The 27826-nt window shown below is 35.4% G+C and overlaps 1 protein-coding gene across 11 annotated transcripts in view; it reads left to right on the top strand.

Annotated features, from left to right (window-relative positions):
* anks1b (ankyrin repeat and sterile alpha motif domain containing 1B) overlaps window positions 1-27826 on the top strand; it is a 315281-nt gene that overhangs the window by 33275 nt on the left and 254180 nt on the right. For 3 of the 11 annotated variants that reach the window (XM_073946408.1, XM_073946407.1, XM_073946406.1), the window contains exons 1-2: window positions 21398-21475; window positions 22327-22476. The exons of 7 other annotated variants lie outside the window; for them this stretch is intronic. In XM_073946408.1, coding sequence (XP_073802509.1) covers window positions 22430-22476 — 47 coding nt within the window. In that variant the 5' untranslated portion in view covers window positions 21398-21475; window positions 22327-22429. Of the gene's footprint in view, window positions 1-21397; window positions 21476-22326; window positions 22477-27826 lie in introns of those variants that run through there. One more of the 11 variants, XM_073946405.1, reaches the window with a different exon arrangement.

Raw genomic sequence — 27826 nt, 5'->3', positions numbered from 1 at the left:
TTGTGGCAGAATATTGTTTATACTTAGATTGCAATGTGACATATTGAAATTCAAGTATGCAAATGTGCAGTGCCTTACGTTTTATATTTATTTTCATTAACAAATACCTGAACTGCAAGAGAATTATATTTAAAATTACCTCACTGATTCCACGATAATTTAATCTGCCGCTGTTGGGCACTTTGAAAACAGGCCAAAAGAAAGTTCTTATAACTGGTCATTACAAAAAGCTCTTCAGTGGGGTACAAGTTGGACACTTTTTGCTCCAATAACTCTTTGTGCTCATTTCATGTGTGATGCAGATCATTCAAGCACATTTTTATAAAATAGTTGTTTTGGGTCACATTCATCCTATCTCTTTTGAAGCACTTAGGAATGGAACGCAGCCTGAAAGAGAAAGGTGACATAAATTTAATAGCTTACTTTGTGGCAAAAGTGAGAATACAGTTTTCATTTGTGCTCGCTGTGCACGCTGACACATAATACAGTACACACACTTTACTTAATTTAGGTCCCTTCCATTAAAACTGTAAAATCATGTGAAGCAAAACATGTACTTTGTGTTTTGGAGGACCAAACCATTCACAGGGGCCCCTTTATTTCATCTCATTTTCCTTCGGCTTAGTCCCTTTATTCATCGGCGGATTATTTATTAGCTGCAATCCAGTACTGGGAAACATTCATACACACTTATTCACACACATACACTAAGACCAATTTAGTTTATTCAATTCATTTATAGCACATGTCTTTGGACTGTGGGGGAAACCGGAGAACTGGGAGGAAACCCACACCAACACAGGGAGAAAATGCAAACTCCACACAGAAATGCCAACTGAGCCAGCAGGGACTCGAACCCTTGTCATTGTGTCACCCAGGGCTCCCTTAACCTATCTAATGTTTTTGATTTTGTATTGATATAATGGCCCCAACTACAAACAAAACAATGGATAACTTATTTCTTGATTCAGCATCTCTGAGAGGTCCATACTCTATGAAGGCTCTAAACTTTGATGAATGCTAAAAGAGTGTTTACACAACTAGTTTGTTGGTTTATTGTTATATTAATACTTGTTGTTTTTGCATTTTTTGTTTTTTTTAGTTCTTTATTCTGACTGGCTTCTTGTTTTTAAATCTTATAAATGTCTTCATCTCATGTTTAGATTCAGTATACAAAAAAACGAACAAGCTGTTTACAAAAGGGATGAAATGGGCTGGGCGACGCAGTGATGCAGTAGGTAATGCTGTTGCCTCACAGCAAGAAGGTCGCTGGTTCGAGCCTCGGCTGGGTCAGTTGGTGTTTCTGTGTGGAGTTTGCATATTCTCCCTGCGTTCGTGAGGGTTACCTCCGGGTGCTCCGGTTTCCCCCAGAGTCCAAAGACATGTGATATAGGTGTATTGGGTAGGCTAAATTGTTCATAGTGTATGAGTGTGAGTGAGTGTGTATGGATGTTTCCCAGAGATGGGTTGCAGCTGGAAGGGCATCCGCTGCGTAGAACATGTGCTGCATAAGATGCCGGTTCATTCCGCTGTGGCGACCCCTGATTAATAAAGGGACTAAGCAAAAAAAAAAAAAAAATGAATGAATGAATGAATGAAATGGGCTGGATTACCTTGTTTGGTAGGTTAAGTTGTTCTTTTCAGGATGTCTTTATATAATAATACTATTTTTTTGAAAAGTTTGGACATAGAAAAGCTTCAGTATGTATTTATGTATAAACTTTTTTTTATACTTGCATAGTGTTCAAGGTTTAGTGTGTGTTTTGACTACAACAAGCAGGCATTTGTAACTCCTGACAAAACATTGCAAAACTTTTTTTAAATGTGTGTGAACATCGTTTTGATGACGCAAGAGTTGCAACTATAGCAGCTGAGTAGTCCATTTTTTGTGTTTTTGTGTGAAGAATATTCAGAGCCCGATAAAATCGCTTTAAATACATGTTAAATACTGCAAAATATGCTCAATGTTACAGTCACTGCCTTGAGTTAAAGATATACTTCACACATAAATGAAAACTTACAAATGATTTACTCAACCTCAAGTGGTTTCATGCTTTTGTGAGTTTCAGTTTTGAACACAAAATAAGATATATAAAAATAGTATATAAATATAGTATTTTGAAAAATGTTAGAAACCTGTAAATTTTGACTTCCACAGTAGAACATTTTTCAAAGTAACTTATTTTGTGTTCAACAGAAGAAAGGTAATTATGGTAAACAGTAAATTCATTCATTTTCTTTTCGGCTTAGTCCTTTTATTAATCTGGGGTCAACACAGCGGATTGAACCACCAACTTATCCAGCAAATGTTTTAGGCAGCGGATGGCCTTCCAACTGCAATCCATCACTGGGAAACATCCGTACACACTCAATCACATTCATACACTACAAACGATTTTAGCTTACCCAGTTCACCTGTACCTCATTTCTTTGAACTGTGGGGGAAACTGGAGCACCCGGAGGAAACCCACATGATGTGATTGTCCTACTGTAATCGTTAAATTATGACAGAATTAGCATTTTTTTTAAAGAAGTGACTTTTAAGAGAACAGACTTTACTTGAACCTGCTGTTTGAAGTTGTCTCTTTAATACCACATGGTTTATATACATGTTGATTGGGCTGGCACAAGAGAAAACGTATCTCAAACCCTGTTGCACAACGTTTCCAGAAAACACGTCATTCAACCCAGACACCGTAGCAAAATCTTGCATGCTCTATGATTCAGAAGCGAGCATGAGGAGCTCTTGCAGTGGCGATTAAGACTGCATTCTGGTTTCATAAGAGCTCCTGTCTGTTCGTCCCGTCTTTAATTAAACCCACTGACCCTTTTAGCTGTCACTCACCTGGCACTACATAATGGACACACAACTCAGCTATATTATGTGCTCTAGTCATTTAAATGATGAGTCATTGTGAAATTCAGAGCCAAACGTGTGTGTGTGTGTGTGTGTGTGAATGTCATATGAGTGTCGTTTCTGTTGCAGTGTTTGAGTGCGTGTTTTCCCGCAGGGCTGAAGCAGTAAAAGGCCCCGTAAAGCAGAGCTGCAAATGGCTCTGTGAAACACTCAATTAACCTCATGATACCATCATATTGCATTGCTACTAAAACTACACCACCCTCAGACTGTCTGTGTGCGTTCGTACGGCTGTGTGTGGGCGGAATATCGATAATAGCACCAGTTAATTCATGTGTGTTTTGTTGCTTGTCCCTCCTAAATGATGTTCCCTATTTCAGTGCGCCTTTATTAGTTAAACACACAACAGCAGAGGGCCAGTTGTGACCCGTTTAGCATGAAAACGCTCTCTATTTGTTGTTGTGTGAACACTCCCAGTGTTGGGTGAACCACAAGTCAGGTGCATACTGGGTCATTCAGACAAAGATTTGAGAGAAAGGTATAGTACTACTTTTGTTTGAACCTCAAAGTTCTTTGTAAGGATGTTTGTGAGCTTTTTTTAGAATCATATAGCAACTGATCCTTCTTTCAACTGGTCTTAAATGTTTTGAGGGTGTGCAAGGAAAAAGGAGAGGCTGAAAGAGTGAGTGAATATCTTTCTTTTAGGACAGATTTGGGTTCAATTAAAGGGCTCCTATCATGCAAAATTAATCTTTGCTATTTGGCAAAGCTGTTTGGAGAGACATGTGTAGTAGGGCTGCACAACATATTAATTCAGCATCGATATCGTAATGTGATCATCCGCAATAGTCACATCACAGAATTTGCAATGTGGAGTCTAGATTATATAATTGGTCATTTGCATGTGCTTTTGAGGCCTGTACAATGACTTTAAAGGCATTCAGGCACGAGAAATTGTACTTTGAGGATCTTAAAAAATTAATTATTGCATTGAATTATTTGTATTTTTATTATTCTATTCCTGTATTTGAATACTGTTAGACAGAAAACAATAAAATATAGTTTGTTTCAATTGTAATGTTTTCTTTATTGTATTTATCAATGCTTGTAGATAGATTTTTAGATTTTATGCAGATAAAAAACACCCACAGAATTATCTCAGTCTGTCTAAAATTGTAACATTAACATAATACAGAAAATCATAAATGTTTAAAACCACATGAAGGAGAGTAAATGAGGAGGTAGTTTTCATCTTTTAGGTGAACCATCCCTTTAAGGGATGATTCATATTTATTTATATGGAAAAGGCCTGTCCCTAAACATGATCATCATTGGTCAATCATCAGATTGTACAAAAATATACAAACTAAATACAAAATAAAAATAAAAATGATGTGATCATATAAACCATCTCTTCATTTGGCAAGATTTGTGAGATTTATTCAGATCTGAACAAAATGCTCTTAACATACAGTAATAGCACATGTATGATGCAAAAACCACTCTAGCAGAATCCCCATGCTATGGAAAAAAGCAACCTTTTTTGTGTTATGTGTGTGTGTTTTGGTAGAATGCATTCGGGACTGCCTGGAACGGCTGTAAATAGCATGGGAAACTTCTTTATGCAGTTATAGACCCCGAAATGCCAGTCAACTACTGTAATTGACCGGCCTCTTTTATCCAACACATTCACACTGTTCTGTGTGTTTCTGCAGCTGAGATTTCAGTTCATTTAGGGTCTGTTCTTCTGAGTTCGTGACTATGTGAGTGAGGCGTCCTTCACCCGGCTCCTCGCACTTATTCACACTCATATAATGCTGTTTCTTCACTGCATTCACACAGTCCATCATATTCTGAGCATGTTTCATGTCTGGGCATGTTTTATTTTTGCTATTCATGAATCTGTATACTTTAGCCACACTTCAATGTAATCGCATAAAGAAATTTTTAAAAAGTGGAATCTGTAAACAAATGAAGTTTTTTATTTTATGTTTCTTGAGTCTTTATTTGCAGTTACTTTTCAAGGTCATTTTTATATTGAGCGAGTAGAGTTATCCTCACAATATCATGTTCTTATAAACTTTTGTCTAAAAGTGCACCCATTTCGCTATTTAAAAGGTTCCTATTTTAGTTTTAAATGTCTCCTACAGTAGGTTTACTTTAACTTTACTTTTCATCTCTTTTCTCAGAATGTCTTAAATGGTTTGTTTAAGGAATAGCTCTTCCTAAATCCCACCTTTCTGGGAGCCTACAGTACACTGCTCTGATTGGTTAGATTGTTTCATCAGTTGTGATTCAATTAGAAACTATATGTAAATTACTAGGTGCAAATTGTCATTTTTCGTCACCTTGCTTTTTGAGGCTTACATTCACAAGCAGCTACACATGAAGAATAATGGGGCAATTAAATTTTTCATAATTTATTTTTTTGTGTTTTTAAATTTTATTTGAATTATAAATGTTTAAGTTTTATTTTAGAAAATGCGTTATCTTATGTGTTTATTTATTTATTTATTTATTTATTTATTGTTTGAATATTTGTTATTAATTTTCAAATAAATCCATTCACAAACCCTATAACCTTTACCTAGAATAGAACAAAACATAGCTGTCAATCAATTCACTCTAAAATTACAAGTATTTGAAGAAACATATCGATGTTAATAATGATAATAATAAAAAAAAATAAAAAAAATACATACATACATACATTAAAATAAATAAATTAAATTATATCTACATACCTATTTGTAGGGTATAACTTAATATGATCAACATAATCAATAGGGGTACCAAATCTTATAAAATTGTTTACTCAGTCACTTAAAGAGTATCAGATTTTTTTTCAAGGTAAAGACAAGACATCATCTCTCTGGTCCGTTGAATAAAGGTGGGTGGAAGGGGATCTCATTTATTTATTTACTTAGGCGATGCGGTGGCGCAGTAGGTAGTGCTGGGTCAGTTGGCATTTCTGTGTGGAGTTTGCATGTTCTCCCTGTGTTCGCGGGGTTTTCTCCGGGTTGCCCTGGTTTCCCCCACTAGTCCAAACCTTGCGCTGCTGGAAGTGGTGTAAGTGAGACCAGCAGGGGATGCTCATTGGGTTAACTAAAATTGTCCGTAATGAGTGTGTGTGAATGAGAGTGTATGGATGTTTCCCAGTGATGGGTTGCAGCTGGACAGACATCCACTGTGTAAAACATGTGCTGGATAGGTTTATTGCGCTGTGGCGACCCATGATTAATAAAGGGGCTAAGCCAAAAAGAAAATGAATTCATTTATTTATTTATTTATTTATTATAATTTTTTTTTAATTATTTTTATATGGGTGCATTAGTTCAAGCATACAGTAGCTTCCATGTCTGTTCCTAATTATTTTTGAGACTCTATATTTCCCACATTCTTTGCATATTTATCACATGTGCAACACAGTTACTGATCATGGGAAAACCAATTTACCAGCTAATCATTTTTGTTCTTTCTATCACTTTTATTTATAGCTGTACAGTTAAATATAGGGCAGAAAATGATGGGAGACTAGAAGAGTGCTAACAGTGAAGAAAATGGCTCAATGAGTCTTCGCCAAACTACAACTTAAACAAGAAGTAAAGACATTTTAAATACTGTCAAAGAAGCTTTTCAAAACAAAGGATAAAGGGCATTGATTGGCTGTGTAATGAATTATGTCAGCATGAATGTTGTTTTTATTCTCATAAAAGAAGAATAGGAATTTTAAGCATTTCTTTCGGCCAGTGAGAGGATTTTTTTATCTGTCATATACTTGTATGTGTTTGCATGCACAAATGTAATGAGGTTTATATGTCTACAGTATATTACAACCTTTATGATAAAATAAATATAATATGCAATTTAAATCAAAAGCGAGTGATATTAGAGGGACATTATTTTCTAATAATGGCAGCTAGCTCTCTGCAACTCTCACATGGTCGCCCACTGAAGCTAAGCAGGGCTGCGCCCGTGGTCAGTACCTGGTTGGGAGACAACATGGGAAAGCTAGGTTGCTGCTGGAAGTGGTGTAAGTGAGACCAGCAGGGGATGCTCAACCTGCGGTCTGTGTGGGTCCTAATACCTCAGTATATTGATGGGGAATCTATACTGCTTAGTGAGTGCTGTCTTTTGGTTTAACCAGCGTCCTAACTCTTTGTGGTTATTAAAAATCCCAGGATGTCCTTCGGAAAAAAAAGTGGTTTATCCCCGACATCCTGGCCAAATTTGCCCACTGTCCTCTGTCCATCATTGCATAATAACCATCCCAATATCATAAATGCCCCCCACCCTTTCATTTAACGTGTAAAGCGCTTTGAGTGTCCAGAAAAGCACTATATAAATGTAAGGAATTATTAATATTATTATTATTATTATTATTATTATTAGTAGTAGTAGTAGTAGTAGTAGTAGTAGTAGTAGTAGTTGTAGTATTTTAATAATATTTAGAAAGAAAGTTATAGTATAAGTGTATTATATCTAGACACTATTTGATTGGGCAAAATATGAAGGTGAGTCATCAATATGTTTGGTCTGTTTCATGGTTTGTAAAACACATTTTTGTTGATTTACTGTGTATAAATCTAAAATTAAACTAAATAAGACAAAAATAAATAACATAACATATTAAACTTAAAATATAAAAACTTGAAATGCAAAAAAATAATAATTATATGATTTTATTGTTAAAGGAAACTATAAATTTTTGTTAGTTAATATAAAGCCTAATAAAAGCTAAAAACAAATGGCACAAATATATAACAAAAATATTAAAGCTTTTATATTTAGAGTGAAAAAATTATATATCAATTTTGAATAAACACATTGATAAATAATATAATGGTATAAATATAATAAAAATACATCTCTGATCTGTTTTTGCTAGAAGAGAATTTTTTTAAATGCATGTATCTGCTAAATGTTTTTGTCAGCTTTCATAATCTGTCTTCCAGACATGATATAAAAGCTCAAAATTAAATGATCCCAGGACAGACATGACACTCACCTGCAGCCACAAACAACAGAGCATGAACTCTGCAGATCCCAGATCAGCACTTATAGTCCTGAGCAGCAGATAAAAGGAAAAGGGGGATTTTTGTTGTTGTTGTTGTTTTTCCCTCATGATTGAAAGGAGCTGTGGCAAATCCATCAAAGCGCTGACAGTGACAAGAAAAAAGCGATTACACGGGTAGCTGCATGTTTGTGATTCTAATACAGTACAGTAGTGCAGGTGTGACAGTCCATTCCTCAGCAGCACAGATTCAGAAAACACGGCCGTTTTATCACTCGACAGAAAAGCATTGTAGAGTGATTCTCTTTTTAACAGGATCCATGATTCCATGTGTCTGCGTTTGTCTGTTTAGTGTATATTAGTGCTCTGTAAGTGGTCTTTTTTGGCATCTCAGCAGGGCTTGTTTTCATGAATTCCTCACCACAATCTGACTCATCACATGGCCTTTCTGTGAGAGTGTGGGCAAAGAGTTCATTAGGACTGCTTTACTGTCCGCTTCTTTAAACGGCTAATGACTGGCTAATATAGATGTAATTAGAGTGTGTGTATTTGTTTGTGCTTTATACGTGTGTGTTTGCTCCGTGTATTGTGTTGTTCATTTTAAGCCACTCTGCAATTTGTGCTCGGAAACTAAACTGCAGCATAATTACTCGTAATGCCACAAGGGCCTTGACTTCAGGGTGTGTATGTGTGCATTTGTGTGGAGGAAGTGTTTATTTTGAGGTGTATCTTGAGCGCTAGTATGCTAATATTTCCTGCAGTCCCTCTGGAACCAGCAAATTATGCAGTTGCTTTGGCAATGGTGTGTTTAAAGATGTAATTTAGTTGTAGTGTGTTAGTGTGAGAGATAAATGACCTGTGTGTGAGAGAGATTTCCACACTCTTGTGAATCCGCTAATGCTGATTAGCAATTACTCTACATATAATTGCTGTAAATGTAACTTAATGGAAATTAAAAGCATTTCTGAATGTATTTAATATATCTGATGAAAATTTACTCAGTGTAACTTATTATATACAACAGTTCTGTCTGGTTCTCAAATCTGATTGGCTGATGTCCTTGCAATATTTTGCAATAACATCACTTGTACAGGCTTTTCACCCTTGTGTATCACTCTGCCCACATAGAGTGACAGCAGATCAATAGACTCACTACAGTTTGACAAATATTGCAGCTGTTGGACGACATAATGTATTATTGAAACTTTTTAGGCAAAAATGTAGTTGTTTAGATTGCAGCTATGCAGTTTATTTATTAGGATATAGTGCCTATTTTAAATATTTACAATTTCTGAGAGACAGTGCATCGACAATCATTAGCCTGTTTTTGAGCAGACATTATTTATTTACAAGATGGCCAAAGAGACCGCATAATAAGCCTTTAGAGGACACAAACCGCGTAACTACAGCTGATCAAATCATTATTAAACAGGTAAGTGACACTCTTAGTCAGTCTCTCTCTTTTGTATGTTGTATTGTTGTATTTATAGCATATAATTGTAGTGTGAGACAGGACTCGCATATCAGCAATGTATGTATTTTTGTGTTGGCCGCTCTTTGTGTAACCCTGAATCAGGGGCGTTGCTAGGGTCGAAAGGGATGAGGGGCTTAGCCCCAAAGAAGTCACCCCCCAATCCAAAAAAAAAAAGAAGTTCAAATTTAATCCTGCTAAATAACCCCTGTCTTTAAATTTATTTAGAGACAGATTTTTTTTCTTCAGTTTTTCTCAAAATAGAGTGATGTGGACATTGTGGCACTTTAAATGCATGTAATGCCTGTTTCATTCCTACTTGAGTTGAGTAAAAGTATTAGAACGTTCCAGGAAATCCCTAATATGGATGATGGCATCCAGCTACTGCTGTAGTTGAATGAATGAAAATAAGTTCCGAATAAACATAAAAAAGTTTAACTGTGTTCTTACGGCCATTTTAAGTATTTTCATAAGAATAAATTGATTTATAATCCGATGCTAACTGACAAAGTATGTTACAGTAAAATATAGCTGTAAAAACAATAAGATGCAACTCACTTTGTCTTTTACAGACACAGATGTGACTGGCTATATCAGATCTAGGTAAATATGTCTAGATATCCATATCATATCTAGAAAGCTAATACAATTTACGCTTTTCTAAATGACTCGCATGTATTTACATTAATATGACGCACATTTTATTGATTAGATATGTTATTTCCCCAAAATTACACACATTTCATACTGTGAAAACAAATATTAAGCGAAACAGTTGTATTATTACCTCATCAGCTTCAGCTCCTCATAATGATGAATGAATGAAGAGTGCAGTGGCGTTTTTTTTTTTTGTAAACACTTGCCATGTGAAAACCATGACAACAGTCCCACTCCCACCTCACAGTACAAACGGGTACTGCTGAATGCCCGACATAAAATCTGCATTAGGTGGAATGCGCATGAGTTGTGTGGTAATTTTAAGCACTTGGACAACAAAATAAATGCCATACAACCTATTTTTATTTAAGTGCAACATATTCCAAAAGATCAGGGGCTTTTGACAATACATCAGGAGCTTAAGCCCCCAAAGCCCACCACTCGCAATGCCACTGCCCTGAATTACTTTTTGGTTGGCCATCTATTTGTTTCTAATGAGTCTTTTGTTTTCGTTACTGCAGACTACTTCAGTAAACATAAAGAAAAAAGAAATGCCTGCATGTGTTTAGCACTTTTCCTTTTCACAAACCCAACAGCAGTCTGGTAGTGTTTGTGCTGCTTTGGCTTTGTCAGGGGTAATTATTGTGATCTCCACATTGCTAACACAGAAATACTGGGAAATCTCTGTATGATGGCATTTCATGCCGCTCCGCCTTACAATCATAAATGTGAGCAAAATCACCTGTTTTGTCATCAGTTCAGACATTAGCTAGAGAATCATTCAAATACTAGCTCTTAAGTGACGTTGGTGAAGTAGCAATGGTTTCTGCTGTTCTGACGTCAGTTGCAGAGATGTGAATGAATGGCGGAAGAAAGTAGCTCCTCAAACAAAATGATTTTGGTGACCTCTGCGTTTGATTTTCTTTTTTATCTACACGATTATGCTGTCAAACTGTTATATAAATGCAATAATACACGAGTAGCAGTGCGATATGGCTGTATATCATTACTAAGGCACTCAGCCTGCAGCCTCAAACCAACACACACCTCCCACCAGTGCCAATACAATACAGCCAAATCGCACTGCTACTTGTGTGATATTGCTCTTATATATAGTTTTTAATTATTTCTGTTTAGTTTGGTTCAGGTCCTTAATTTTATGTCTTTTATTTTGTGGTAATATTCCTGTTTGCTAAGTTGTGGTGAAAAACTATATTCTGCATTGATTCTGTATCGATTCTGAAATGTTGAAATTTCATTTAGAAGTATTAGTCATGTTGAGTCAATAAAAGCAGTTTGATTTCTTGGGTCTCTTCTTTTGCATTTTCTTTGCACTTCTTTGCGTTTTCATAATAATACATGCTTAGCTGTTGTTAAATGACAACATGTGCATGACGAGCTCAGCTTTTGTTAAATTGTGTTTCCAGAATTATTTTTGTTTTATTGTGCAGCCCTAATTTGCATAAAGGAAAGCATATCTCTTTTTTTTTCTTGTACTTGCTGAACATTTCCAATCAAATGCATAACAAATCTTACAATAGGATATTCACATTTCAGCATAAAATCTGTAAGAAAAATAACAAAAAGAAAGAACAAATATAGAACAAGAGCAGGTATATATTACAATTACCATAGAAAAGAGGAGTTTATTTTTGGAGTATATTTACAGTTCTGGTTGCTACGACTTGAAAGTCCTTTAAGAGTTTCAAAATAAATTTTTAAATCTGCCTTGGAATGGAAGATGTTAGGCTTCCTCTCCGACCATTTACACTTGTGTGTATGAAACTTGCCTAATGATATCAAAATTTTTCAAGATAAACATTAGATTCTTATCTATATCTTTTTTATCTTTGTAAAATATGACATCTCTTTCCTTTATATTAATTCTATGACCACTCAGTATATTAAATAGACATTCAACAGCAAACCATAAATATTTATCATACATACAATCAAAAAAAAAAAAAAGTATAACAGTCTCAACATCCGTTCTGCAAAAAACACCAGATTCAGCAAGATCAATTCTATGTCTCTTATAAAGTAGAGCATTTCTGAACATTTCTGTCCATTTCTTTTCCCATGACATGCTACACCTATATGCTGTTGCCAATGGTTACTGTCACTCTTATCTTTAGGAGTTACCAGCACTCCCCTGAAATGAATATAATTGTGTTGCTTTGTTGCTTTTGTATGTGGCTTCAATTCTTTAGCCCCTGTATTTCACTCTTTGGTGGTATCTTGTGACTCCGCTTCACAGTAGGCTGCAGATAAGCCTGTCAGGCCTTATTCTGCGATATTAACCGCCTGGATGTACTTTATCCCTTACTTAACAAATGAGCAGCATCTTAGTTGAAGTAATTGAAGTCAAACAATAGCGCCATTTCAAAATCATCTCCTAATTAAACCCACTTTATTGCCACAGTTATTGTTTTTCCACAGTAAATGATTTCTCCATTCTTCATTAGTTTTTTTTTCTTCAAGATGAAGCAAATGATTTGCAGACACTGCTTGTATTTCTATCTTGAGCTAAGCAGCACATTTCTCTTGTTCCCTTTCTGTCTCTCAGTATGTCTGCCGGATTGTGATAAGATGCTCTTCGGTCATTGTAGCAGTCGTGGGAAAAGCCTATGTAATGTCTGTCACTGCAGAAAAGACATCTGTCTGTCACTGAAGTGTCTATCTGTCACGAATGCGTCTGTCTGTCTGAGATTTCCTATTATAAAAGTGCCTGTCTGCCATTACCGTAGCTTTTGTTTAAGCCTCAGCCTGCCCGTCATCTGTTTTTTACACTCAAACACAACACTGCAACAGTCTGACAGTAGAGGATGTATGGTTTTGTGTGGTCACAGAGAATTATTTGGTGGAAATAACTCTCTCTTACAGTCTTTTCCTCAGTGTCTTGAATGAATAACTCTCCTGTAGAAGAATTGGGTTTGTTCTTGCACTTAATATGAAGATAATTTAGCGAGAACAGAGAGAGAAAGAGCGTGTGCGTGAAGAGCGAGACCAGAGTCTGCACACATCAGCACATTCACCTGCAGAAATTTTCAATTACTCTCTCGGAATTTCTGCTTGAACATTTTTTTCTTATCTTGTGAGTGTAAAGAGTTCTGCAGTGGTACACACACACACACACACACACACACACACACACACACACACACACACACACACACACACACACACACACACACACACAAACACACAAACACACAAACACACACAATTGTACAGCTACCTTTGTGGGGACTTCCTATAGACATCATTTGTTTTTATTGTATATTTTGCACAGGCTGTATATTCTGTCCTCTTCCTCTAATCGTAACCCTAAACCCAAGCCTCAAAAACATTCTGGACATTTTCAAAATGCTTTGTTCTGCTTGATTTATGAGTCATTTTCCTCATAGGAACCAAAATCAATGTCCCCACAAGGTCAAAATGTACTAGTGTTGCTATACATTGGGTGGTCCCCACAACATGAGTAATACAAACACACATACACACACACACACACACACACACACACACACACACACACACACACACACATACACACACACATCTGTACAATTATCTTGTCTGTAGGTTTTTCCTTAAATAAACAAAACAAATAAAAACAAAGTAAAACTAAGCCTCATAGTATAAAAAATATGTAAAGCATGAATTTGTTAACTGTTACCTTTCATTATATTATTTTATTTTTATTTTAAATGAACAGACATGCATATTTTCTTTATTATTTGTCTATTAATTTATTATTTTACTTGCTTATAAAAAATGTGGATGTGTGTGGAAGTGTCATTTGAAGATTTCTATGTTAAACTGAAGTGAGTCTTAGTGGACTCTGATTTATTTATTTATTTTTATTTTGTGACTGAAACTGTTGTACTTTGAGAACTGGAGAATTATGGGAAAGGAAGCGTCTGAAACGCTGGTTTGGTTTTATGACTGGGAGGCCTTTGGGAATGACGATTCATTAAGGCTTTCCAGTAAAGAGCAGATACATTATTAGTACAGTTATAAGTTCATACTCACTCACTTTCCCTCACAGCTGATCACATTAACAGCACTAGATTCCTATAGATGTTACACACAATGCATTGACAGCGCACATACACTAATTTCTTCGCAATTTCTACACAATTTCTACACAATACACAATTTCTTCTTTTGATAAGGATGAAATAATAAATAAGGATATAAAAGACACAACTTTGCCATGACAAGTTTAAGTTAGTTTACAACTTTTTTGGTTATTATTATTATTTTTAATTTTTGAGTCCTTGTAACAAGGTGTTTGTAGAAATTTGTTAGGTGCATATGGAAAGGAAAGAGTGTGTCCTTTAGAGGTGGTTTGTCGAGCATACTCATCTGCATGAAGCCCACACAGAATTGCTAAATGTTTTCCCAGAAATGAGGATGGTTTATAATTAAATGTTTGGTGCAAATGGAGTGGAAATTATTTTTTAAAGTTAACTGCCAACTGCTCTGTAAACAAAACTGTAATGTGAATAATAATATAATGTAATTTAAGTTGTAAGTTGTGTTTAATGTTTTAAATCCTTTTAAATCAGCTTAAAAATGTGAGGCACATATGCCGAAATTCAATAATCATGATAATAAACGAGCACAATCTTAATATTGTGAGCAATATTAAAAATACACAGAATAAATATTTGTTATTTAAACTTTTAGAGTCCTTTTAAGAATATTTAAATTGTATTTGCTGTGGTTTTCACATTTATAAATGCTTGATGATGTTTTATTTTCAAACATGAACATTTTTACCGAAATCTAGCTTGCTATCTGCTGAAATATTGATTGAATATATTATATTAAATGTTATAATATATAAAATATAAAATACTATTACAACTAAGGCCTGTTATGTATTAAGACAGTACAGTAAGGCTCCATTTGCTAACATTAGATAATTTAACTAAGCTAGTTCTAGTAATTACAAAATCTTTATTAATCATTTATTTTCCTTCGGCTCAGTCCATTTATTCATCAGTGGTCGCCACAGCGGAACTAAGCGCCAACTTATCCAGCATATGTTTTACACAGTGGATGCCCTTCCAGCTGCAACCCAGTACTGGGAAACACCCATACACACTCATACACTATGGCCAATTTAGTTTATACAATTCACCCGGGAGAAACCCCCCCAATTTTTTGTTTTGTGAAAATCAAAAGTATCCTTTTTTTAAAATGCGTTAATAATTAGTTAATAACAAGCTAAAACATTTTTAGTTCAATTTATTTATTTTTTGTTTTAGCTATAGAACATCTTAATTTTTTTGCTATAAAATTAATAAATATAATTTATAAATTAATTAATAAATATATAATAAATCAAAGCACTTTTTACTAATATACCTGATAAAGTAATCTTTTTGGCATTTGTCAATATTGTGATAATATCATACCATAATAAAAGCAACAAATAAATTATAAAATCACAACAAGAAAATTTGATACCATCATAACCCTATATGGCAGCAACAGTATTTTTGCAGTGTTGCAGTGTGAGTTATGGTTTCATGTATACAGTCAAATGTTGATTTTCATTCACATTTGGTGCTTTGCATCAAATAAACAGTTTGTGTCACAAACGTATTTGACAGCGTCACAACTGACCAATCAGCACCAAGTATTCTCATAATGAGCGTTGCATTCTGCTGAACATCATACCTCAAAAGTCCTACTGCTTTAGTACAACAAGAAGTTCAATCAATTTAATGGTACTTATCATGTCAGATGAATGGGGTCTAATGCATGTAGCATTAGGCAGAGCTGTAGGCTTTGATATGCGGATAAGGTTTGGATTGTTCTTCACAGATGGACTGTAGTGTGTGTGACATCAGTGCAGCTGAGCACAGATCTGTAATTACCATCACAGCAATCGCCCACCATTTCAAACTCGTAATACAACACAAAACATAATGGTTTATACATACGGCTCGCTATATAAAACCCTGTATTGTGTGTGTCTGAAGGTCTATGCATCTCTGGATATTTGTTTATGCATCAGATGCTGTCCCTACACAAGGGCACATGTCCCGCTGTACTATTTTTGTGTGTTTGTTTGTGGCATAAACATCCCTGTTCACCTCTAAACCATCAGAGCTCAGGTTTAGGCTTTTCTCTTAGACTCCACATGCAGGGCAAACACATTTTCAGCGCAGTCCAAAAATGACTACAGGGTTAATACTGTGGTCAGCAACCTATGATCTTCATTGCACTCTGTCTATGCCTCATTTCAGGTACTATTTCTCTGTTGTTAAAACACACCTAAATTTGTGCTCTAATAAAGATCTACATTCACTAAATTTGATGACTATTAACCTTATTCTAAAATGCGGAAGTGCGCCTGTTTGTCTTAAAACTTCCGATTCAGTCGCCTATGGGAGAAATGACTAGGAATAATAAACGGCAGAAAATGGTCAAACTACTTGCTCTACAAACAAATGTTTGCATGACTACACAGACCAAGTAGAATAATATAATAAGAAAATATCAAATTGCAACATCATGCAGCGTAATGAGCAGTTTTTAACGTCAAAAAATGAATGGAAGTGAATGTGACTGGAAGTCGCGAGACAAAAAGATTCAAATGGCAGCGCCCGCTCGTCGGCGGAGAATAAGGTGAATACTGTACTTTTAATTTATAAAGTCATTATACGTTAAAATAGTAAAAATATATGCCAATTTAAAACATGCAATATATAATAAATTAAATAAAAACACATTTATACAACATACAATTCTAAATCCATTGTAATTATTAAATGTTTCGAGCATTTATTTATATGGAACTGCATGGAATATAGGGCCCTATCATACACCCAGTGCAATAAGGCGCAAGACGTGTTTGGCACAATTTGTTGCTATTTTTAGATTAGCACAACCCTAATTTTTGTACCCCGTTGTTTAGATAGCAAATCCATTTGCACCACTTTGTGGACTCATGTGTATGCCAGTTTAGAAAGTAGGTGTGTGAGGGTGCATTGTTGGCACGTTGCTATTTTGAGAAACTAAATAGATTGCGCAATACATCAACTGAAAGCTAAATATCACAAAAATGATTATTTTCTACATAGATATATAAACCACTGCCTCCATTCCATCTTCATCTTGGGGGCTTTTTCAGTTTATTCATTACAATTTTGTATAATGTTATTACTATTATTGTTGTTATTATTGTTACCTATAATATGCATATTTATATTTGTTTTATTAAAAAAACAAGTTTAGATTTGTCCACTTGTTGGTTTTGGCCTATATGGGGCATAGCATGTGTGTTTGGATATAACTGGATGTTTGGATGTGGTTTTTTGAGCACACTTTGTTATTATTGTTCATTTATTAATTTGCTGTAAATCAGAATTGAATTTAGAATTTAGTTTTGAAACAAATCTTTGTTCTTAACAAACAAAATTAATAATGCAGGCTAATGGATGTCTTCAGTGGAGTGTACAACACCATTTCCTCAAATATAAAGGAGTAAAATCGAGAGTAAAAGTAAATTAAAGTAAAGAGAAAGTAAAGAGGCCGAATGGAGAAGGATCATTCTTTATCCTCACACAGATGGTCAGTTTAACTATTTACTTACTTACAAAGTTCGCCATGTAAATAACAAATGCACCATGGCATGGCGCAACTGTTTCTAATGCTGCATTCACACCAGACACGGAGGAAGCGTCAAGCGTGAAAGATTTACATGTTAAGTCAATGCCAAGATACAAATAGACATCCTGCGGCGTGATACACGCAAATGAGGCTGCGCAAATGATGTGATTCACATGAATGAAGTGGTGTGAGTTAAGCATTTCATGCGACTGATGCGTTAAATGTGTGTATCACACGAATTGATTGAGTTGGAAAATCTGAACTTAACCAGTATAGTTTCTGAAGGAGTTTATAAGCTCACCTGGACTCAGACACGGCACGAATCGACTGTGTTTTTCTTCAAAAAGCACATAAACACAGCTACTCTCACACACTACTCTCACCTTAAAACTAACGTGGACGCAAAACCAACCAAGTAACCAACAAATCTCGAGTAAGCAGGTTTAGAATTAGGCAACCCAGAGTTCAGGGTTTATTAGATGGTTAGTTAGATGGTCCAGCCTACTGGAATAAACCTTGGGTTGCAGAAAGATATTATTATTATCAATATTATTATTATTATTATTATTATTATTATTACTTTTATTTTTATTAATAATAATAATAATAATATTGATAATGATTATAATAATAATAACAATACATTTGTTATGGTTAATGCAATATTATTTATTAAAAAAATAAAAAATAAACAAAATACTACTAATTTAGGAATCCAACTGAAACACAGCTTCTATCAAGTCCCTTCATAAATGGGTTATGTTTTCTACAGGAAGAGGAAGCGGTGTATTGGGCATACATGTGCACGTGAGTCTGTAACACATAAATCATTTATAAAGTGGCCAGATTAAAAGAGTGAGCGAGCGAGCACCAGGAGAACGGGAAATCCTTTTGCTCAAGGCTTTCAATCCTATTTCATGATGTTTAACATTAAAGCGGTGCAGTGACAGATCTCAGCTCGAGGCACACAGCACCTGTCATCACCTGTCGAGTTTTTATCACCCAGAGAAAAAGACAGACAATGAATTCTAACAAGGTTCATGTACTCATTCAGATCTGCCTTTTGATCATTTTAATCAGATGAGGTGGAGTCTTTCGTGTTCAGTCACCGACCGTCCTGTATTTTCTGAATTAAGTAGTATGTGAGAGTCAGGGAAGCTGGTTCCAGTGGGACCGTTTTTATGGGAGAGCTATTTTGATGGAGTAGATATACTGAAGGCCAAACAGTCGACTGGTGTTTAAAATACTTTCTTGTGGAGAGTTAATTGCATCCAGCTGCGTGTAAACAACTTCACACTCGACCCTGTTGACAGAGAGAGTCACATGACAATCTGTCAGCACAGATGAGTGTCTCTCGCTCTCTCTCTCCCTATGCTATTTTCATGTCAGAGTCACTTGTTGGCATTGTTGTTTTACTTTTTAGGTCTTATCTTGTTACACTGATAGCCTGCATTTTTAAAAATAAAGATGAAAGGGAGAACCAGAAGGGGATTGCATAGTTTCTTCAACTTAAACCCTTTAATTTAAAGTAATTTTATAGTGTGAAGAATATTTAAAATACAACACAATCAGTTTGTGTTGGGATAACATCAATGTATTAAGTTTTTACAAACTAAAGTAGATTGAACAATTCAGTTGTTCCAAAAACCTTAAAGATTTGTGTTGTTTCAGCTTTTTTAAAATAAGTAGTTCGAAAAAACAGCAAGCTTCGTTTTTGAGTGTATCTAAAGAAGATAAGAGTATATCCATGGATGCTAAATAAAGAGATGCAGATAAAGAACTTTATATGTATTTAGTGTACTGTAGGTGTTGGCAACTTTCAGTCAGAAAACCGCTGTCTTCAGTGAACACGTTTTCCTAATAAGATTCCCTCAAACATGCTGGTACATTCAGAAATGAAACAACGGTCTTTGCATGCGAGTCTTAGTAATATTTACACAACCATTTTTTCCCCAATATGTTGATTCATTCAGCAATGAAAGAGGTCAATTGCTCTATATTTGAATGTAACCCACCAAACTATTTTTGGTTCCTAGAACATTCTGGGAACATTGGTTTCTAAAGTAGTTCCCAGAACTTTCTGTTGGTTAACAAGGAATGTTTTCTCATGTAAACAGAACATTTCCTTTTAAAAGAATACTTCTGGAACTTTCTCTTACAGGCTCTCTTTAAGTTAAAAAAGGTATAAAAAAAGAAAGAGAAAGAGAAGGGTAGTAGTTTTACAAGGACCAAATGCAAACCAAATGGGAACTATATGGCATTGTTAGTTTGATATTCTGTGTTTGCTGCAAGTTCTTAGGTAAACTAACATCCTCTCTTTCTAATTTGCTAACATTTCACATAAATAACCAACACATTATAGATTTTTTTTTACTGTATTCTTTAACATTCACCAGTGTATTGTCAGAACTTGGCAAACATGTTTTTTCTTTCTGTGCTCCTAGGGCTTGGAATGACCTGCAAAACCAGCTTAATCTTGACACACTTCTGACTCTGAGTATTTTTTTAACATCTTCTGTACAACGTCTTAAAGGATACGTGTAATTGTTTTTATGATCCGACCTTTTTATGAATGGTGATTTTGTAATTTTGTGGTATTGTTTTTGTGATTTTTATGTGAAACTTTATGTTCTGCCTGCCGTCTTGACCAGGTGTCACTGGAAGAAGAGACAGTACTGTCTCAATGTAATCTCCTACTAAATAAAGTTTCTAAATAATAACTTTGCACTTTTGGATGTGTCGCATTAAGTAAAAAATAGCAGTCATATTTTTTTTAAATGCCATTTTTATCTGTAGCACAAATAGTATATTAAATTCGTAAAAAGAGGGTCACACCGATTCTATTTGCATTTTTTTATATTGCAGTATTTTTGCCAAAACATTTTAGGTACAAGTTCTTGCTTGACTCGATGATTCATATCTGCAGCTCAAACAGTATGTTACAGTTCTACACATTTTGCAGCAAAGCAACATACAAAACCATAATATATCTACCTTAAAAAAAAAGTAAACACATTGACTATTAAATGTTATTATTAATTAGTATTGGCGGCATGCTGGCTCAGTGGTTAGCACTGTCGCCTCATAGCAAGTAGGATGCTGGTTTGAGTTCAAGCTAGTTGGCATTTCTGTGTGGAGTTTGCATGTTTTCCCTATGTTAGCGTGGGTTTCCTCTGGGTGCTCCGGTTACCCCCATAGTCCAAAGACATGCGCTAGGTGAATTAAACAAACTAATTGTCTGTAGTGTATGACAGTGTGTTTGAATGTGAGAGTATGGGTGCTTCCCAGGAATGGGTTGCAGCTGGATGGGTATCTGCTGTGTAAACCATATGACTGCATAGTTGGTGGTTCATTGCGCTGTGGTGATCCCTGATAAAGAGATAAGCTAAATGAAAATGAATAAATTAAATAATATAAATATTTCAGTTATTCCACTTTCTTAAGCAGGTTACATAATTTGGCCAGTAGGTGTCGCCAGCTTTTTGTGAATATGTATGCGATTCAAAACCGAGTTTTTCAAACCAGCGATTCATTCGGGAACGGTCTTTAGTGAGCCGATTCTTTCAAACATTTATCCAGCAATTAAATTAATTAAAATGTCACGAAATCGCGCATTCATCAGATCTGTTAAAATTGCTAATTCAAACGATTATTCAAACCAATATTTCCAACAAAAATTTCAAACAAATCAAATGATTTGATGTATTGAATCATTCGTTCAACCGACTCTCCTGATTCAGCAACTGAATCACTTCCCTAACTCACCGATTCTCACGTGGCTTTGTTTGGAACCACAACGTGTCACATCACAAACAGACAAAAGAAGCAACGTTGTTTCTAAAATGTAAGTTGCTCGACATTAACATATTGTTTACTGAACAGTAACCAATAAGAGCAACACCACGCTCAAAATAGTGCTTTTATTCCCTCAATAATACCAACACAGCTGTAGACTAACGTTATAGCCGTGCTGATGTTTGGATGTTACATAATATCAGTATATATACATCTCTCTCGCTAGAATGCTAAAATTGGCACATTTCCCAGTGTGTGGGGTGATGTGTTATGCTTATGACTGTCTCCAGACAGTGTAATTTTTATTTAAATTGGATTTTTTTATTATATCGCTGAGGGTGCGTGATGTGCGGTGACACGTGTTTGTTTGTGACGTGCAGGTCGGTCTGTGCTGTTGACGGTAACGTTAGAAGCTCTCGGTGGAGGAAAAAAGGATGTGTAAAAAAACATAGCAACTCTCATTACAAACATTCCCCTTTCAAATGTCTGTCACATCGTGCCTCTGGTGCTGTCATCTGTTTGCCACAGTGAATGGCACAGGTGTCTGAAGCTTTCAACATTGTATTTTCCAGATTTCTGCACACACAACACGCATATATATATATATATATATATATATATATATATATATATATATATATATATATATATATATATATATATATAAATTATTTTTTTTCTCTCTGATGAAATTCCATATTTTTTACGTTTCATTCATGTATGTTACAAAAAATTATCTAAATGAGTTATATGTTTACACGTGTTTAGAGAAGCAACCTTTGTTTTAGAAATTCAGCAGCGTAACAAAGTCCATATATAGACATGTTTGTGTGTGCCTGTTTCATGTTTGTGCATCATCTTGTGGCCTGTAATTGCTCAGATAAGCTTTTTGTCATGCAGACTGGATGCACATCTTACTGTCTCCATCCTGTGACTGAATGATGGCCCGGATCACTCTCTGTAATCAGTCTCCAGGTCGCTGTAGGTATCAGAGAGGTGATGGATGTCTGACCCCAGTGATGCCCCGGAGACTCATCTGTTTGATCCTGGGTAGGGTGGACACTAAGAGCAGAAGAGGATGAGAGCATGTTCTCTTCATATGCTAGATTGGTAATCAATAGATAAGGTCCGGTCTGGCTCATAAGTGGCTGGTGTGTTTTTTTTTTTTTTATCTCGCTTTCTATTCCAGTAGATCAAAGTTAAAGGGAAAGTTCAACCGAAAATGAAAAAGATCAGTCAACATCTGCTCATCTTTGACTTGTTGAACAGAAAAGAAGATATTTTGAAGAATGTTGGAAACTGTTGATATTAATAGGAGACAAAATTACTATGAAAGTAACTGGTTTACAACCTTCTTTTGTGTTCCATAGAAGACAAAACTCAAACTGGTTTAATAATAGAATGATGACAGAATTTTCATTTTTGAGTGAACTATCCCTTTAAGTCTAGGTTCACACTGGGCAGGATTAATTCAGTTAAAGCAAATTGTAGTGAATGGTATGGAAATGCGGTTGACTTGAATAAGTGTAAATACTGCAGTCCAAAGACCAAAGATGGGTTTAAATTTGTTTTCAAATGGGCTCTGGAGTGGTTTAACTGAAAAATTAGCTTACGACAAATCACAGACATATAATTGAACAGAAAAGAAAATCAAACCTATAACCACTGACTTTTATATTTGTTTTTCTTATTATGGATGACCATTAGGGCTGGGCGATTTGGTCTAAAATCAAAATCTTGATTAATTGAACATTTAAGTCTATAACGAATAATAAACAATTATATATTTTTTTGCATTCATAGTTCATGTACAAGCTTTTTACTGTAAATACGCTCACGTATAACAAGTCAGAGATTTCTAAATGAAGGGTGCATTGCTTGATTTTAAAATATTTAAAAGAAAGACTATCTACTATCTATGATTATTTAATGAACATCAACATTGAACAACTGAAATTAAAACACGTGTTGCCTAAAACCAACAGTCCCTTTTTTCTTATAAAAAGAGAAAAATTCCAAAAACTCCACACACGAAAAAAGACCTGGAAAAAGTTGATCGATCATAGGCTCTCAATGTCGATTACGATTAATTTTCGATTAATTGCCCAGCCCGAATGACAATGGTTACCTGTTTCCAGATTTCTTCATATGCTCTGAACAGATAACACACAGTTTGGAACCCATTGAGGGAGAATAAAAAGAGAGTACAGTACATCTTTTTTTTTTTGGCATGAACTATCTCTTTTACTAGCAATACTATTACATGTGCACATATACAGCAAGTGCATACACACACACAGCATTGAATTGGATGTTCAGTAAGATATATTGCAAAATGTCAAAAGTCTTTTATCTTAAGTTCAGACTTAAAATACTAAATGTACTGTTTTCTGTTTTGTTTTGTACAAAATGAACCAATCGAATTGCAAGAGTTATCATAATCTCTGTCCAGTGCATGTACATTGTGCTTCGGAGCATTTAGGCTTATGATTCTGCATTATACGTGTGCTTGGTTTCAATGTTTACTTTGTAATATTTATATGAATAAACCACAGTCATATGCAAAAACCCAGAAGCTCTGCTTGAGTGAGCTGCTTATCTAGGCAGCCTTTTAAGGTATCATTGGCAAGCTCCCAATCAGAAAGCTGTTCCAAAAGGTGGACAACATAATAATGCTGCCAAAATTCAGTGCAGCTTCACATCAGTCCTGCTTGTAGAAGGCTATTATTAATTCATTGGAAGCAGTTCAGTGAAAAATGTATAGTGTTGTTTTAAAGTTTGCCTTTGCTTTGATATTTGTTATGGTTTGAGAGAAAAACAAAACTTTGATGTTCACTATGGCTGCATAAAATATTAATTTTGTATTTAAATCATTTTCAAAATGTAATTTATATTTGCAATGGCAAATGTGGATTTTCAGTATCATTGCTTCAGTCTTCAGGGTCACATAATGCTTCAGAAAACCTAATATGATTAGTTGCTGCTCAAGTAATATTTCTAAATATTATAGTGTTGAAAAAAAAGTTGTGCTGCTTACAGTATAATTGTATGGAAATCTCTCTACGGAACTCTATAATATTTTGTAGCATTATCAGGTGTAAGGTCTGTTTTAAGATTAGATATGGCAAAACCTTGGCAAAACTCAGCATCAGACAGTTGCTAAAGTGTTGTTAGTTGTGATAGCTTTTTTTTTGAGCAGTTGCTAGTGTGCTAGTGTGATCTGACTGTTTGCTATACAGTTGTGAAGTTAGTTCTAGTGGTTGCTAAGGCATTGCTAGGTAGTTGCTAAGGTGTTTTGAGTAGAGCCTAGGATATCAAAAGAAGAGGGTTAAATATTTCAGGCTTATGATGTTGCCTATTAATCCAATGTATGAATTTTATATTTTTACAGTATTTCATTTAGCTGGAGGTAACGGTGGGGCAGTGGGTAGCACGATTGCCTCACAGCAAGAAGGTCGCTGATTCGAGCCTCGGCTGGGTCAGTTGGCATTTCTGTGTGGAGTTTGCATGTTCTCCCCTAGTTGCCGTGGGTTTCCTCCGGGTGCTACGGTTTTCCCCACAAGTCCAAAGACATGCACATTAGGTGAATTGGGTAAGCTAAAATTGGCTGTACACTCTCAGATATAAAGGTACGTGAGCTGTCACTAGGGTGGTACCTTTTCGAAAGGTACAGATTGGTACCTAAAGGTCCATATTAATACCACAAGGGTACATATTAGTACCTAAAAAGTACAAAAGTGTTACTCTTAAAATTTGTAGGTAGTAATTGTACACTTTTGAGGTACAAATATGGACCCTTTAAGTACAAATGTGTACCTTTTGGAAAGGTACCATCCCAGTGACAGCTCGCATACATTTTTTTTTTGAGAGTGTAGTGTGTGTGTGCACAAATTAGTGTCCATGGAGGTTTCCTAGTCAAGGGTTGCTGCTGGAAGGGTATCAGTTGCGTAAAACATATGCTAGACAAGTTGGCAGTTTATTTCACTGCGGGAAAATGCATTTAGCTTGGTAATAATACCAATCTGGCTTCAAAAATATTAACCATCATTACCACTTATGTACATAATAATACTTCAGTAGCATAACAAAACTAGCTTAATGTAACCATATTTGTTTATACGTTTATATACCTGTTAGATTATCACACTTTTAGCTTAGCAAGAGCTCTAATCTTAAACTTTTAACCATCAGTACCAAAACATCATCATTAAAATAGTTTAGTCTAATAAAATCTTGCCTATTTAAACTCAACATTTCTGTCTTTATTTATTTTGCTTTTACTTAGTCTGATGAAAACAAATCTCTGTTTAAGCCAATATGTGTATATGTATTTATGTCTCTAATAATATTTTGTCACACTGTTTAACTAAATATGTTTTTATGTATTTTTACACTTAATAGAGTATCACACTGTAGCAACTTTCTGTGGCTTGTGAAGATATTTGGAATTCTTGGGTCTAGACCTTCAGAGGTTCTATGACCATATACTGTAAATAGAGTGATTCAAAGTAAAGCACGTTTATGACTGGCTGGTCTGGAAGACAGAGTGCATTGTGGGATAGAGGTTGTCAAACATTGGGCAGTAGCTCCGGTAAGAAGTAACCACAGAATATACAGTAATATACAGTATATGACAATTCACACTTGGTTAGCCTTAAAGGGGTAGTTCACCTAAAAATGCAAATATACTTACCTCTGTTGGAGAAAAATAGATATTTAGCAGAATGCTGAAAACCGGTGGCTTTTGACATCCATAATAAGAAATTAATAAGTCAGTGGCTACTGTTTTCCAGCATTGTGCAAAATATCTTCTTTTGTGTGTGTTCATACTGTACTCTCGCTCATGTATTGTTTAGTCATTGTTTGCCCTTCAAGTAGAGATTAAGATTGCTGTTGGCCTGAGGGATTCATACATTTTCCTTGTGTCGGGCTTTCCGGTTAAGATTGCTTACGTGGAGAGCAGGCTGTTAAAATCTAAATTCAGCTTCTGCTGGGATCGTTTGGCAGGCCTGCGTATACAAAATCTGTTCCACACATTCACACGCACAGACGTTGAAACTTTTCTTCGTGGGCTGAGTGTGTCAGGTTTCATGATGTATGTAACAACAAATTGCTCCAGGATTAATCAAAGCAGTTTTGTGTAATCAGATTGTACTGAGAAATGGCGGCTTGTTGCGAAACAGTCTACAGGTAGATGCGAAACATCTGACGAAGGGGTAATTAACGCCAAGTTGAGCCATGCCAGACTTTGTGGAGCGCGTTTATACGTCTGTGATCTCTCATAAGGAGGCCACACACGCCCATGTAGTGATGTGGGGGCTCATGGGAGAATCAATGACATCAGTGCATTTCCTCTGCCCTCAGGGGTAAGGTGCGGTTATTGATTGCTTGTGTCTGGTTTTAATTATCCTCCGGTGGAAATGAAAGGGAGAGGGGGGTGCATCAGCAGATTCTGCCAATCAATATGATGCACAATCTGATTGAGCCACTTCAAACAATATGGGACAATCGACCAATTAGAACACGGGAAGCCTCACGTTTTGGTTTGACTTTCACAGTAGGGGATGATGAGAGCGGTTGTGCAGTAAACTTTATAGGTGTGGGTGCTCGCAAAGTGTTGTACTGAAAATAACCCATTGTTAAATGTCAGTACTGTACTTTAAAACCAAGTATCTTTCTTTTGGTCTGTGTGATGAGATTAACTCGAATCTGTTGTTGAAATGTGTTGAGATATTTTAAGATATTTTCCTGAAGATTAATAATATGTGATAAAGGGCTGCACGATTCTGGCTAAAAAGGGAATCAGGATTTTTTGCTTAATCAAGAACACGATTTTCTGCAGATTCATGTAATATAAACGTTAATATGAGTAGACTTTTATCATTGTCATTCTCAAACATATGGTAAATCCACAATAATACTGTTAGGTTTCTGTGTAGGTCTACTGTTGAATAAAATGCTAAATTTTGTATAGACTTGGAATGGTGGAATTAAACAGACTTTAAATTTGTTCGGTTTGTTAATGCACAGTAAAGAGATGACATCAGAATACAACTAATCATAAGGGTAAAGTTGAATTATTATGTTTGAGACATACGCTTGTCATTGACAACATTATTAGACCATTTGTTAACTGTTGAAATGAGACATTTGTCATTATCAGATTCCCTCTCGCATTATATTGAACATTATATAGGCTAGCATAGTTATGCTGACTCAGTAAACATTTATTCTCATGCACAACACTTTGTGTTTACTATGCTAGAAAAAAACATATCAAATGCTTGTCGCAATCATCACTCTAAAATGCGATATGATCATTTAAATTATGTTTGCGCCGGTTTTACTTTCACTTCTGAGTGCTCTCATGTCCCACACTGCTCCCAAACGATCACTCTGT

The sequence above is a fragment of the Danio rerio genome, chromosome 4, assembly GCF_049306965.1.
Source record: "Danio rerio strain Tuebingen ecotype United States chromosome 4, GRCz12tu, whole genome shotgun sequence".
Classification (NCBI taxonomy): Eukaryota; Metazoa; Chordata; class Actinopteri; order Cypriniformes; family Danionidae; genus Danio; species Danio rerio.
This window is presented reverse-complemented; position numbering and strand designations above follow the sequence as displayed.